Source organism: Dreissena polymorpha, chromosome 5 (genome assembly GCF_020536995.1).
Source record: "Dreissena polymorpha isolate Duluth1 chromosome 5, UMN_Dpol_1.0, whole genome shotgun sequence".
Taxonomy (NCBI): domain Eukaryota; kingdom Metazoa; phylum Mollusca; class Bivalvia; order Myida; family Dreissenidae; genus Dreissena; species Dreissena polymorpha.
This window is the reverse complement of record NC_068359.1, coordinates 53,608,561-53,622,395: the sequence shown is the minus strand read 5'-3', so window position 1 is coordinate 53,622,395 and position 13,835 is coordinate 53,608,561. Positions and strand designations below refer to the sequence as shown.

General features: G+C 40.3%; 1 protein-coding gene across 1 annotated transcript; it reads right to left on the bottom strand.

Moving 5' to 3' along the window:
- Positions 1-1,692: 1,692 nt before the first annotated feature.
- Positions 1,693-2,964, bottom strand: LOC127831228 (mucin-5AC-like). The gene has a single exon (XM_052356214.1). The coding sequence runs from the start codon at positions 2,962-2,964 to the stop codon at positions 1,693-1,695; it is 1,272 nt and encodes a 423-aa protein (XP_052212174.1).
- Positions 2,965-13,835: the final 10,871 nt, after the last annotated feature.

Below are 13,835 nucleotides of genomic sequence, written 5' to 3'. Positions count from 1 at the left end.
TAGCTGTACAGCCCTTTTCGATTTCAGAATTAAATATCTGGCTTATTTAGCATTTTTCAACACATGTTCTTCTTAACTTTTATTTTAGTTCAAATTGAAATATATGTATAATAAGTTTTTACACATTTTATTTTCATTAATAAATATTTGACAAGATCGTATATACCCGCTTTAATATCTGAAAGGACTACAAGCTGTATAAGTAACATTGTAACAATAAAACAGTTAACACGTCATAATACTACACATAAACATTGAGAAAACACATTTCCTTGAAAGGAGATAAATTATCAGAGTAGAATAAAATTGCTACGTCATGACCTTCGACATTGCAAATGGCGGCCTTATATTAACATTCAACCCACGTTCGATTCAAAGCTGGCGATTTAAATTACAAGTAATGATGATTCAATAATGGAGAAAGCATTAATGGATTTAACAAACATTTGATAAGGTTTGTTTAACTAGATATAAACAAGGACAATTTGGATTATTAAAGTTAAACAGGTAAGGCATTCTTAAGTGTACATATTTCGGACATATATAGTACTCGGATAAAAAGTAATACAGGGTATTACACTTCCCTCACCCGTCAATACATAAAGTTCTCGTGAAGTTTAAAGCAATAATTTAAACTTACATATATATATATATAATATAATATATAAGACCAATAAGTCTCTGTTCCAGGTACAATCAAGTCTTCTCAGTGCTTTGATTTCAGACACAGTTTATGAAGCTCATATCAGTTTGCAGACTTAAGTATACAAGTATCACGTAAATTTATTTTTGTTTTACAAAAGTAAAGGTTACATTCTTTAATAAATAAAGTCCATAAAAGTAAGTTATTGAAAACAGTATACCTCAAAGTATTACTTTAAACACTTAATTAAAAATAAACATTTTATAAATTACCATACTTACATACTTACACATAATAATGTTCATGAAAATAATGAAATAAATTGTGGAATGTCAGTCAATTTGTATTCCAGGGATTGTCGGCGAGGCATCAGCAGACTGGTACATGGCATCAGGGATCACAGTCAGGATGAAAACGAAACGTCAGCAGGCAGAAACAGGGCATCAGGACAGCAACAGGGCATCGGGACAGCAATGGGGCATTGGGTCAGCAACAGGGCATCGGGACAGCAAAAGGGCATCGGGACAGCAACAGGGCATCAGGGTTTTCGGCAGGACGTCAGTGGTACATAAGGACAGCAAAAGGGCATAAGAACATCAACAGGACATCAGGACAGAAAAGGGCATAAGGGTTTTCGGCAGGACATCAGTGTAACATGAACTGGAATGGCTTCATTTAGATGTAAGCCTCAATGGGACAGCAACAAACTATGACATGTCCAAAGGATTTGAAGGTTGCAGACTATTCCAGAAACTGCTTCTGGAAGTCCTCTGGGAATTTACTCGTCCCAAGAGCAATATCCCGCACTGTTTTGAAGTTGTGGAAGATCATTTTGGTGTCACTGTTGGGAGGAATGATTGCTCCGGTCAGCGACAGATAGCTATATTTATAAAGAAGGACTTGGCGCTGGATAGGGTGAAGTCCGTTTGCCATTTTCAGAACACCAGCAGCATACTCCGTGAGGACACCCTTTTCTTCTGGAGAGAATGATTTCCAATTCTTTGGCGGCCAAGATAGAAAGGGGGTCAGATGAATGCTTTCCTCAGGGACTAGACTCCATTCTCTGGGTGCTGGAGGGAGGACTGGCATATTTCCGGTAGACAAAAGGTTTCGAGCCAGTTGTTGTAGGTCATTGTTTTTAGGAGTGGGGATGTAGACGGGGGCGGAAGAAGATGCATGAACAGTTGGTGGTGCGATGCAGACTTTGGTCGTACGGGCCTGAAGGATGTCATAGTTGTTATAGGTTCGTAATTTGGTGTTGCACACGACGTTGGGACATAGAGCAATGAAGAACTGCAGTCTTGAGGTGGTTCATAAAACAACGGAGATGCTTGATGGACAATAGAAGTGGTCACGACAGCAGTTTTACAGAAAACTGGTGTCACCGCAGGTGTTGAGGTAGTTACTGCTGCTGTAGACGTTGACACAAACTGTAATGAAAAAACTTGATGAGCTGTTGTTGAAGTGTGGGTGCTGGATGTTGCAGGGACATTGGTTGAAGGGGTAGTATTCTCGAAGTCGATTGGTGAAGGAGACCCAAGGGAACAAGGTGACGGTGTCTTCAGATCATGTACGAATGCTGCTGACGATGGACTACAATCTGAGACAGGTGAAACAGGTTGTGGAATTGGGGTGATGGATGGAGTCTTCGATGGATGTGTAGGTGGATGAAAAGGTTGCAGTGGACTGGCACACATCTTTATTGCCATGGAGGTTGTAAGGATTGGGAGGGACCTCTTTAATGTGTAGGGCATCTGTAGGGTGAGATTATTTGCCTCGATGGCAAGCAGTTTGGTGATGTGTTTCCGTACTTCGTCATCAGGACAAGGTTCAAACTTTGTAGCAGGTGGGGCGATAAAGTTCTCTACTGTTGTAGCGGAGAGGGTCACTATTTTCCCTATTACCTCGGGTCTACTACGAGCTTGCTGAAGCAGCCTGACCTGATAGAGGTGGGTTTCCGATGAAACGAACATCTTGACGTCCTCATTCGAAATGTCGATAGATTTCAAGATGAGGGGGATGGGCAGTGGTAAAGTGGTGGACGAAGGAGTCTTGGAGTGGTCAGTGGATATCCGAGAAGGAGTCTTGGAGTGGTCAGTGGAACTCCAAGAAGAAGTCTTGGAGTGGTCAGTGGATATCCGAGATGATGAAGCGATAAATGATGATGTTGAAGTCTGGGGATTGGTGAAGGTGGACTTGGCAAGCTGCCAACCTGTCATCCAATGTGAGGCTCCAGTGTTGCGACCAGTGCACCACTGTGCGACACTCTTCATGGCGAACTGGGCTTCTATGGACGTGAAAAGAGACACGGCAACATACATTTCCAGGTACTGTGGTTGCACCTAGGAAAAATAGAAACTGTTCGCTGCTGTCAGGGCCCGTGGAAGTAAGGAGTGGTAAACATCAGGATGCTGATGTTGAATATGCCTGCTGAGATCCGATGGTTAACGGAAAAGACGTTCAGTGGAAACGCACCATGAACAAAGCAATTCGCAGGACTGGTGATCTTTGATGGTGTGGTGCACCACATCCCGGCGACAGGTAAATACCTCATAGCAGTAACTGCATTTGTGGATGGTCTTGCCTGCAATATACAAGACATTCAAGGTTTTCTAATATGGTGTTGCCTGTAGTGTGATACGTGATATTAAAATTACATTGTTATATATTCATAGGTAGATGGTAAACTACCAAATTTTCATCCTAAATTGTGTGTATAAAAAAAACTGGATCCTTCGCCATTTAAAATATGAATGCTGTTTACATGGTAATGTTCAACTATCCCTGTTTTAAAAGCTTTCCTAGCTTTATTGTATTAATCTAGAGGACTCTTTCCTTATCAACTTGTTATCATACCCTATATCTTGTATTAACATTGTTTTCTATCTATTGTTGATTCCAGGAAATAAAACACATTGCGGACCTCATGTCTACGCAATCATAACACGTTGCAGACCTCACGTCTACGCAATCAAAACACATTGCGGACCTCACGTCTGAGCAATCTCATAGCAAAAATGAAAAACCTCGTACATAACTTAAGACAAATCTCCCGTGGTTGATTAGGCCACTGAATTGTCGTCCGGACTATCAGGTAACTCTTAAACAAGCTTAAAAAAATAATTCTCCTGCAGGAATCAACAATACACAATTTTCAATAAAAAAATACATCAAAGTTCAGATTGACTCATCTCTAACAACTTTAAGATGTTCTTCAAAATATGGATATGTTGTATGCATCTGTGATAAACATCAGTCATTTGTAAACATGGATTATGGATTAAAATAAAATAATGTGGTATAAAACTGTTAAATAAGCCTTATTTTGCAAAAAGGAATATTTTAATAATTCTTGGTTGTCATGTGAACATCTATTGTGTTGCTTCATGTGCCTTTCTTTGCTCAATTAACCAACTTTGTAAGTTTGTGCACTTGTATGCCGTTAGACGGTCAATGTGAATTGACTTGATTGGTCCGCTGGCAGAAGACTTGATAAGATAGCTGAGGTCATCTATCCTTTTGACTATCATATATGGGCCCTTCCAATGCTTCCAATTTTGAACAGACTCCAGGTTTCCGAGATGTGTCATGAACCCATACAGCGTCACCTGTTTTGAAAGCCCTACTCTTGGCTGTCAGGTCATAATGACGTTTTCGATACTCTTGTTTCTGTTTCAGGTTGACCCGAGCAAGCGAGTGGATTTCTTCAAGCTGCTGACGAAGCTCTTTCACGTAGTCATCTGTGGCCTCCAAGTCAGTGTTGCTCGAGTCTTGCGGTGGAAGACCGATGAATGCTTGGATAGGTAATACGACATCCCTTCCATAAACCATTTTGTTTGGGGTTTGGCCAGTTGTTTTATGGACACTTGATCTGTAAGCCATCATAACTCGAGGCAAATACTCCACCCATATTTTTTTATTTGTTTGACAATACATGCGAAGCATGGTCCCTAGTGTGCGGTTGAATCTTTCCACTGAAGCATTGGACTGTGGATGCACATGAGTTAAAACTGTGTGATGAATATGAAGTAACTTGCACATTTCTGCAAATAATTTGGAAACAAAGTGTGTGCCTCTGTCTGTGTGAATTTGTAATGGGACACCAAATCTGGTGACATAATTATTCACAAACGTTTTCGCTACTGTTTCAGCAAGCTGATCCGGGATCGCTATGGCCTCTGTCCAATGAGTGAACAAATCACAGATCACTAGAACATACTTGTTGCCTTTCTCGCTGCGAGGCAGAGGACCCAAAATGTCAAGAACGATTCTTTCTAGAGGGGCGAGGACAGGCTGAGAACCAAGCGGAGCCTTCTTTGGCCTAGGTGGTTTTCGGGCGCCACAGCTGTGACATTGGCTGCAATATTTTTCCACATCGGCAGTCATACCAGGCTAATAAAAAGTCTGGCAGAGCTTATCGAGCATCTTGTCAGTACCCAAATGTGCTGAGGAAGGAATGTCATGCATGTACCTCATCAACTCCTGACGCCTTATCGCAGGTACAATGACCTGGCGAAAAGATTTGTTCTTATCAAACCAAGAACGCATAAGACATCCATCATTGATAGACAGCCGGTCCCACATTCGCCAAAGACTTTTAACGCAATCACTCTGACTTGAGATTTGTTGCCAAGAAGGGCGGTGGATGACCTTTCAAGTGACTGTATTATGACGAGCAGTGAAGGATCTAACTTTTTTGTGCCTTGATATCATCCAATGACCACTGATGAACCGGGTAGGAAGTTTGTTTGAAGGCAGTCAATGGATCATTCTGGCTTCTTGTGACCATTTGCACAGTGTCATGGGTAACCACTAGAGAATTATCTTCTGCACAAGGAGTGTCGTCATCAATCAAGTTTTCATGTGTGAAAGTCTCCGTGATTTCTTGTTGTTTACAAACCTACTGCATGGAGCTCGTGACAAGGCATCTGCATTCCCATGTTGTGTCCCAGGTCGATGTGCAACAGTGAAATCGTATGTTCCCAAGATCTGTAACCATCCGGCGACCTGACCTGTTGGCTGTTTTAGATTGCGCATCCAAGCCACTGCTGCATTGTCAGTCCTTAAAAGAACAGACTGCCCATAGAGGAAATGATCAAAGTCTTTGAAGGCGTTAAATACAGCGAGAAGTTCTTTTCGAGTCAAACAGTACTGTTGCTCATGTACGTTGAGGCTCTTGCTATGATAGGCAATCACAACCTCATTGCCATTTTGCAGTTGTGACAGGAAAGCACCCGTTGCAAAGTCGCTTGCATCTGTGTAAAGTGTAAATGGGGCGTCATGGACTGGATAACCAAGAATAGGTGATGTGGTCAGTGCGGTCTTGAGGTGCTGAAAAGCATGCTCACATTCATCAGTCCACTGAAAAGCGGTACCTTTCTTTGTCAGATACTTTATGCCGGGGCCTTGCAATTTTTGCAAAACCAGAAACAAATCGACGGTAGTATGAGCATAGTCCAAGAAAAGATTTGACCTCCTTGGCATTAGAGTTGACCAATCTCTCACAGCTGATATCTTTGCTTGACCGGTGGCAACACCTTCTTCCGAAACTTAATGCCCAAGAAATTTTACTTTCTTCTAAAAAAAGATACATTTTGAGGGTTAACATTTTAAGCCTGCATTTTTGAGCCGTTGGAAGATGTTTTCCAGTCGCTCAAGACCCTGACGGACTGACTTGGATGGGGCAATAAGATCGTCCATATACAATAAGCATTCAAACCACTGCAAACCCCTCAGAACATTTTCCATGAGGCGCTCAAAAGTATTCGGAGCATTTACCCGACCAAACGAAATTAATGTGAATTGATACAATCCCATTGCTGTTGTGAAAGCAGTTTTCTCCTTATCTTTCTCATCCATAGCAACATGCCAATACCCTGAGTTAAGATCTAATGAGGAGAAGAAACGAGAACCAGAGAAGGCATCAATGCAGTCGTCAACACGAGGTAGAGCATAGGCATGACTTTATGGTGACTTCATTGAATTTGCGATAATCAACACAGAACCTACAACTGCCATCCTTCTTTGTGACCAATGCAACAGGTGATGCACATGGGCTAGAGGATGGTTCAATGATGCCTCTGTCAAGCATTGTCTCGATCTCTTGTTTCTCTATGAACCTCTTGCCAAAAGGAAGACGACGAGGTGGTTGTCTGATTGGGGCTGCATCACCTGTATTAATTCTATGCTTGACCAGATTAGTGCGGCCAATATCGTCTGATGCCTGAGAAAATACGTTCTGATATTTACACAGAAGATCAACAAATTCTGCTTTCTCCTGATCTTTTAAAGCTGAGAGCTCCTCTCATAGAGGTCAGCAAGATGGTCTGGCAAAAATGTTGTCATTATGTTGTTCTTAGACACAAGAAACCCTCTCAATAGGCTGCTTAGGAGGTTCAAAATATGACTCACATGTCCCCAGGTTTGTATTTTTATACAGTCTGAAAGATGAATCACCATAGTTAAGAACTGTCAGGACTGGATCAGAAGAGGTACGCAAAACACCACCCATCTAACTTATCTCTTTTGTAGCCATCAAATGAAAAGATGGTTCAACCAAACCAAGCTCGGATAAATGCTCTTTGTGTGGAATTTTAATAGGAACCATCATCGTGCTGTTCGCAGGAATCTCAATTGTTTGCGGTAATTCAACTACAGATATGCAAAGCCTGACCACCAGTCCACAATGGTACTATATCATCACCCATCTTGAGACATGAACGTTTGTAGTTGATGCTATCAACATTAGCCCTCAGAAAATCTTGATCTAATACCCCATCAGCGTCTATGTCACAGACCACAAATGAAACATCAAAACACTCGTTTCCTATAGGAACTAATATATCAACATTTCCAACAACTCTCATGGCCTGACCGTTTACTGTCTTAAGCAAGTTTGTATGGGGAAGGACGTAAAAACGTTCTTAGGATCAAATTGATTTAAGCTTTTCTCAGACAACAGAGAAGTTGTAGCACCACAATCTTTTAAAAAGTTGATTTCCACAGAACCAATATGAGTTGTCAGATAAAATCCGTTGTCAAGTTTGTTGAATTGCGATCCCGATCTAGCATTATGAACATCGTCGGAAGGAATATTATCTTTAGGCCTTTGAAATGAACTCGTCGACTCCTGGCCCGTGGAGCCGACGGCAACGAGTTATCCTGGTCGTTGGGGGTGGCATTCCTTGAATGATTTCGTGTGTGGGTGTCAATGGTGTTGGTGCACAGGACGTTGGAGTCTCGTCTGTCTTCATTACGTGTACGATTTGCATGTAGCAGTCGCTCATTAATTTAATCTTGTGGTGGTCGGGCATTCTTGTGTCGATCGTGTTGATGAACATGCGAATATGGAACCCCGTAGTGCGAGCGGTTGTTGTAATATGACATGTTCATGTGATTGTTCTGTGGTCTCGACTGCGGCTGTGGTCGACCAGATGAGTGTCTAACATGTAGGTTATGTAGTCTTGTGTGGTTTATATTTGGTGGGCATGATTTCCAGAAGTGTTCCGTAGAATCGCACCCATAACACTTCTTTGGTACCGACTGTGAGAGTTACGGGACTCGAGGTTTCTATGTCTATTTGTTTTAACGCCGAATCGACAGTAGTGTCAACATTGCATGCCCTAATAGTAGTTGTTGACGTTCCGATGATAGACTCGTAGCGCTCAATGGCGGCTACGGCCTCAATGATGTTAGTGCAGTCATGGTCAATGCATCTGCATTTCATGTCATTGGGGATCAGCTTATATAGTTGGTGTAACGCTTATTGCTCTTGCGAGCGGTGATCTAATTCACTGTATGCTTTTGGTGCGAGCTGACGTATAGCATGTGCTAGCGACGAAATGCTCTCGTCTTTCACACGCCTGCGTTTCTCGTTTTTTTTCAACCACATATAATGGTGTTTTCCTGCATTGCCAAATCTATTGTTTAGTCGCGAGGACAATATGCGGTTATCGCGGCGTTCCTGTTCTGGAAGAGACATGTAATACGTTCTGGCAGTGCCACGTAAACTGGAGGCAAGCATCAACATTTTAGTTCGCATGTCCCACCCACACAATTCAGCACAGTCCTCAAAGTGTGACACGTTAGACTCAAAAGGGCCAGAGCCTTCGTAAGTTCCTGGTTTAACGTGCATGTGATGTGATGGTGACATGTACGTGTGTGGACCATTGTCGCCATGCTCAAATCGTCTATCATTCTGATACGTGACAGAAGTATCTGTGTGATAGGATGCGTTCTGTTGAGCTGTGTGCCTGTTGTTATTTGACGCGTCGCGAGTTTCTACACTTCCGGTATACGGAGTGCTTTCATGCACAATGCCCTTGATTATTGGTTGTTCACCCCTGCATCCACGTCGAAATTTCAGTCTATATTCATGTGTATCATTCTCCCTTTGCAAAGATTCCTCATGTGCGGACTCATGGGGTGCGTTGAATATCAAAAGATATATCGGGATCTGGCGAAGAGGCCATGATGAAAAATTAATTGTGTCTTGAGAGACCAGAATGTTATTATTCTTATAGTAAATAAACTATTATTTAATCACTGTTGTTCACTTATTATATGACAGAACAAAAAAATGCCAGGTGTGAGCCGTGGACGGATGCTAAAAATCTATCCGTATCCCACTTCTGACACCAAAATTGTAAGCCGAGCGGTATCAGTGATGTTGCATTTATGAACTTTCTTAACCACACCACATTACAAAGATAAAATAAGTCAGTTTCTGGTTTCTGCAGTTGTATTTATTAGAGCAGTATCATAACTCGTACCATAAAAAACAGCACTATGTTTGGTAAGTTGCACAACAAGAAGGTCATTTTAGTACTAGTTATAGCAGTTATAATAGAATAAGGCGATGGAACCAGTCGTCACTCTTTAGTTACTGTTTATAGTTTGGTTCGATGAAGATTTAAAACGTAAGTTAAATAAAGTAAAGATGTAGTCTTTTTTAAAGATATGATAGCGTAAGTGAGTCGTATATTTTAGTTAATACCTTTGTTGTTGGCTTTTGACATCTTTGAAAAAGGTTCTTAACTTCTTAAGTTACGAGCCAAGTATAACGACTTAATGAACCAAGTAACGACTGACTTTATCACAACAAACAGCTCTTTTTATAGGCAGTTGCTGAGGCTGGGCGTTGCTGGCGACCAATCAGAACCAGACTTTCATGAAAGCATTTAACTGCGTAAAATGGTTTTATCATCAGTAACAACATTTGCATAAACAGCATTGCAAGTCTAACAAGAAAGCATCACATGAATTAAAAGCTCAGAAAATAGTATGCATCAATAAACAATGCTTTCACAACATTTCTCAAGCATAATGATAATATTTTGTCTTAAACACACTGAAAGCAATGCGAAAGCATTGCGCGGAAATACTTTAAATAGTTCCCCACCAGCATTAATATCTGAAAGGATTACTAGCTGTATAAGTAACATTGTAATAAAACAGTTAACTATTTAAAGAAGTGAAACTCCAGCTGCTGGAGCAGTATTGAATTTTCATTAAAAACAATTAGTTGGTCCTTTATTTAAGGCAAGTGACCGATTGCCCAAACAGTACAAAACAGCACAATACAGCAAAATACAAACCAACATAAACACAAAATATGAATAAAGCTGGGGTCACCGCCTTGGAACGGTCAATGCAAAGCATTGGGGGTTTAAACCTGGTTATAGAGCGCTCAACCTCACACTTGGCCCAGCAATATTCATAATACATTTAAGTGTAAATAAAATTTAACGTCATAGTAACAAGTCATAATACTACACATTAACATTGAAAAAACACATTTCCTTGAAAGGAGATAAATTATCAGAGTAGAATAAAATTGCTACGGCATGACCTTCGACATTGCAAATGGCGGACTTATTGTAACATTCAAACCGCGTTCGATTCATAGCTGGCGATTTAAATAACAAGTAATGATGATTCAATAATGGAGAAAGCATTAACTGGATTTAACAAACATTTGATAGGGTTTGTTAAACTAGATATCAACAAGGACAATTTGGATTATTAAAGTTAAACAGGTAAGGCATTCTTAAGTGTACATATTTCGGACATGTATAGTACTCGGATAAACAGTAATACAGGGTACTACAATATTTATTCAAATAAGGTATATTGCATGAACGCATTGTTTATATATATACAGTAACAATGACACACATAAACATTGTTTTTGTTCACTCACTCGTGTCTTTTATTGAATGAAGGTTTATAATTGTCTTTCAATACAATACATTTTTATTCATATCTGTATTAAACATGTGGTCAGTTGTGGCCGTTCAGTCTGTTAAGATTTACAAATAAAATTCATAACGCTACGTGAATCAAGCCAGTTGCCCCTTTTCTGTAAGTAGGATGTCCAAAGACTGGGTATACACTGTGGGCCACGTTTTTGCAGACAAGATGTTGTGACATAGTGCAATCAGCTTGGAGGGGTCTTTTTTCACTTTCTGAACTTTCCCCTTTTCAGACTTGGCGCTGCCTCCTCCACCTCTGCCTTAGTTATGGAGGGATTTTCGTCTTCTGCTTCTAGTCTGGGATTATTCTGAAGGGGACTGGTGTTTGGTTGAATCGGATAGTAAAAGAGGTCGCTTCAGTATTGTGCCCACATGTTCAGGACCGTAAACCTAGCCATAGGCTGACTGTTCTTGGGAAGGTCTTGTGGGTGTAGGAGTGCTTTAGACCGTCTCACTGCTTTCTGTGGTAATTTCTAAAACGCTAAATAAATTCCTTCTTGGCTTCTTTCCTGTTCCTCCTCACCTCCCGGTTCGCTTTGTGCTATCTGTCTTAGAGTCCAGTCTGATTTAGCTCTTGTGTCTCTTCTCGTTTTAACGTTTGTCACAAACGTTAATGATCTCAGTCGTCACTCATGGCTTGCTCATTCCAATCTATCCGAAGATCTTTTTCGGCCGATGACAGCAGAACCTCTTGTTGTTGTTATTGATGGCGTCGATGGTATTGTCTGTGATATTAAGAGTTAAAACCTTGGCACATATCTGTGCTTGAAATGCCTTTACTATCTCTGGATCTGTGATGTGCTGCAAGTCTTATTAAGGTTTCGGCGACAGTATGGATCGATATTGTTGTGTATTTCACCAATTGAATCACGCCACTGTTTCTTCAAACCTAAATAAATCTTCATAAAATCCAACAAGCCCCTAAATACTTATTTCCGTTCTTGCGACATACTTGGTGATGGTCATGTAACACGTATTGTGCACACTTCAAACGGTTTCGGCAAAATGCGAATTAATGTCCATTATTGTAATGAGTTTGATTCTGTCTGGCGATGTCCTTTTTTAACATGGTCCAAACCTTTCTCAACCGGCCATCTACAAGGTCGCCATGGTGTAATGGATAAGGTGTCTGACTAGCGGCCAGATGGTCACGGGTTCGATCCCCACTGTGGGAGCGTTCGTTAGATTTCCCGCAAAGACCCCAAATACTGGTAAAAGGCCCAGGAAACGGACTCGATATCGTTTCAATAAGCGTGAGGCTTTTGATGCATGAAAATAAATAGGTTTCAACTAAACTAAACCGGTCATCTTTATTTTCTGACGCCTTACGTTTTCGGAGCTCCATGTAGTTAAACATCCAAACTCTAATGCTTCAACTGGTTAATCTTACACTGAAAGTTCATGCATTCGTTTTTAGTATTTGATGAATCAGACTCGCTTATGAAATCCCTACGCATATCAATTATTTATTGTCGTGTTAACAGTTAAATGAAAGACAAGTTTTGAGTGTTAACGACTAAATTCAGCGTTGATTAAATCAATGAATCATACCACGGTCCGTGTATATTCCGTCTTTTTGGTTTTTCGTTTTGAATCTGACACAATGAAATAAAACAACGCATATTGGTTCATATTCCGGTTTTCAAATAACCGCAACAAAAACAAACTACGAAAACAAAATTAACTTCTTTATATCTTTTTTCGTTTAACTAATTATAAAACAAAACACGAAAGGTATTTCCATGCAAATATTTCGTGTCAGTCTTCATGTAGCGAAAATCAATGATTAAGACTTGAAACGGATTGTTTGGTAACGTTAACCGTTCTTCGTTACGGCAAACGAAAAACGAATGGCGCTGTGGTCCGTGTAAATACCGACTTTTCGTTTTTCGTTTTGCATTCGATAAAAGGAGAAACAAAAATCAACGCACATTAGTTCATACGGTTCGTGTTGTGTTTTATTATTTGTACAACAAAAAACGATATAAAAAGTTTAATCTATTTTCGTTTCGGAAATCGGGCTATGAAAAGAATGCTTTGATTTTCGTTTTTCGTTTAGTCGAATGCAAAACGAAAACAAGAGCTGTCCCCATAGGATGACATATGCCCCCGAAAAACGCTTTGATAGAAGTATGAGCATTTTTCATAACCTAAACGCGGACCCTAAGTTCAAGGTCAAGGTCAACGGGGTCAAAATTTGTGTGCGAATGGAAAGGCCTTGTCAATATACACATGCATACCAAAAATCTGGGTCTACGCTGTTTGCCAAGGCCTTTTTTCTAGACACTAGGCATAAATGGGTTAATAGTAAAGTTACCGAATCTTTTATTACTGACCAAGTCTCTAACGATGGTCCGGAAGTAATAGTTCTGGGTTCAATAAACTAAAACATGCAAATAAAAGCACGTACAAACGCAAGATCAGATTATAAAATCCAAGCAAATTGCGGCCTAAACAGTAAATTATTCTAATTTCTGACGTGAATTCCACTCTTAATAGTGATACATTAAAGATTCGGTTTGTGAGGCAGGAATAATTTCATTAATTTACAGAAAGCATGTGTGGTTTATTGTTTGCAGGTATTAATAATTGATATACATGTAGATGTTGATGTTAATAACGATAACCATTATGATGACGACAATTACGATGACGTTGCCGACGAGATTAATGATGATGATGATGCTGTTGATGATGATGATAATGATAATGATGATGATGATGGTGGTGGTGGTGGTGATGATGATGATGATGATGATGATGATGATGATGATGATGATGATGATGATGATGATGATGATGATGATGATGATGATGATGATAATGATGAGGATGATGATGATGATGATGATGATGAGGATGATGATGGTGGTGGTAGTGATGATGATGATGATGATGATGATGATGATGATGATGATGATGATGATGATGATGATGAT

Excerpts from the sequence above, each read along its gene's own strand:
- LOC127831228 (XM_052356214.1), bottom strand. The coding sequence starts at position 2,964 with ATGTATGTTGCCGTGTCTCTTTTCACGTCCATAGAAGCCCAGTTCGCC.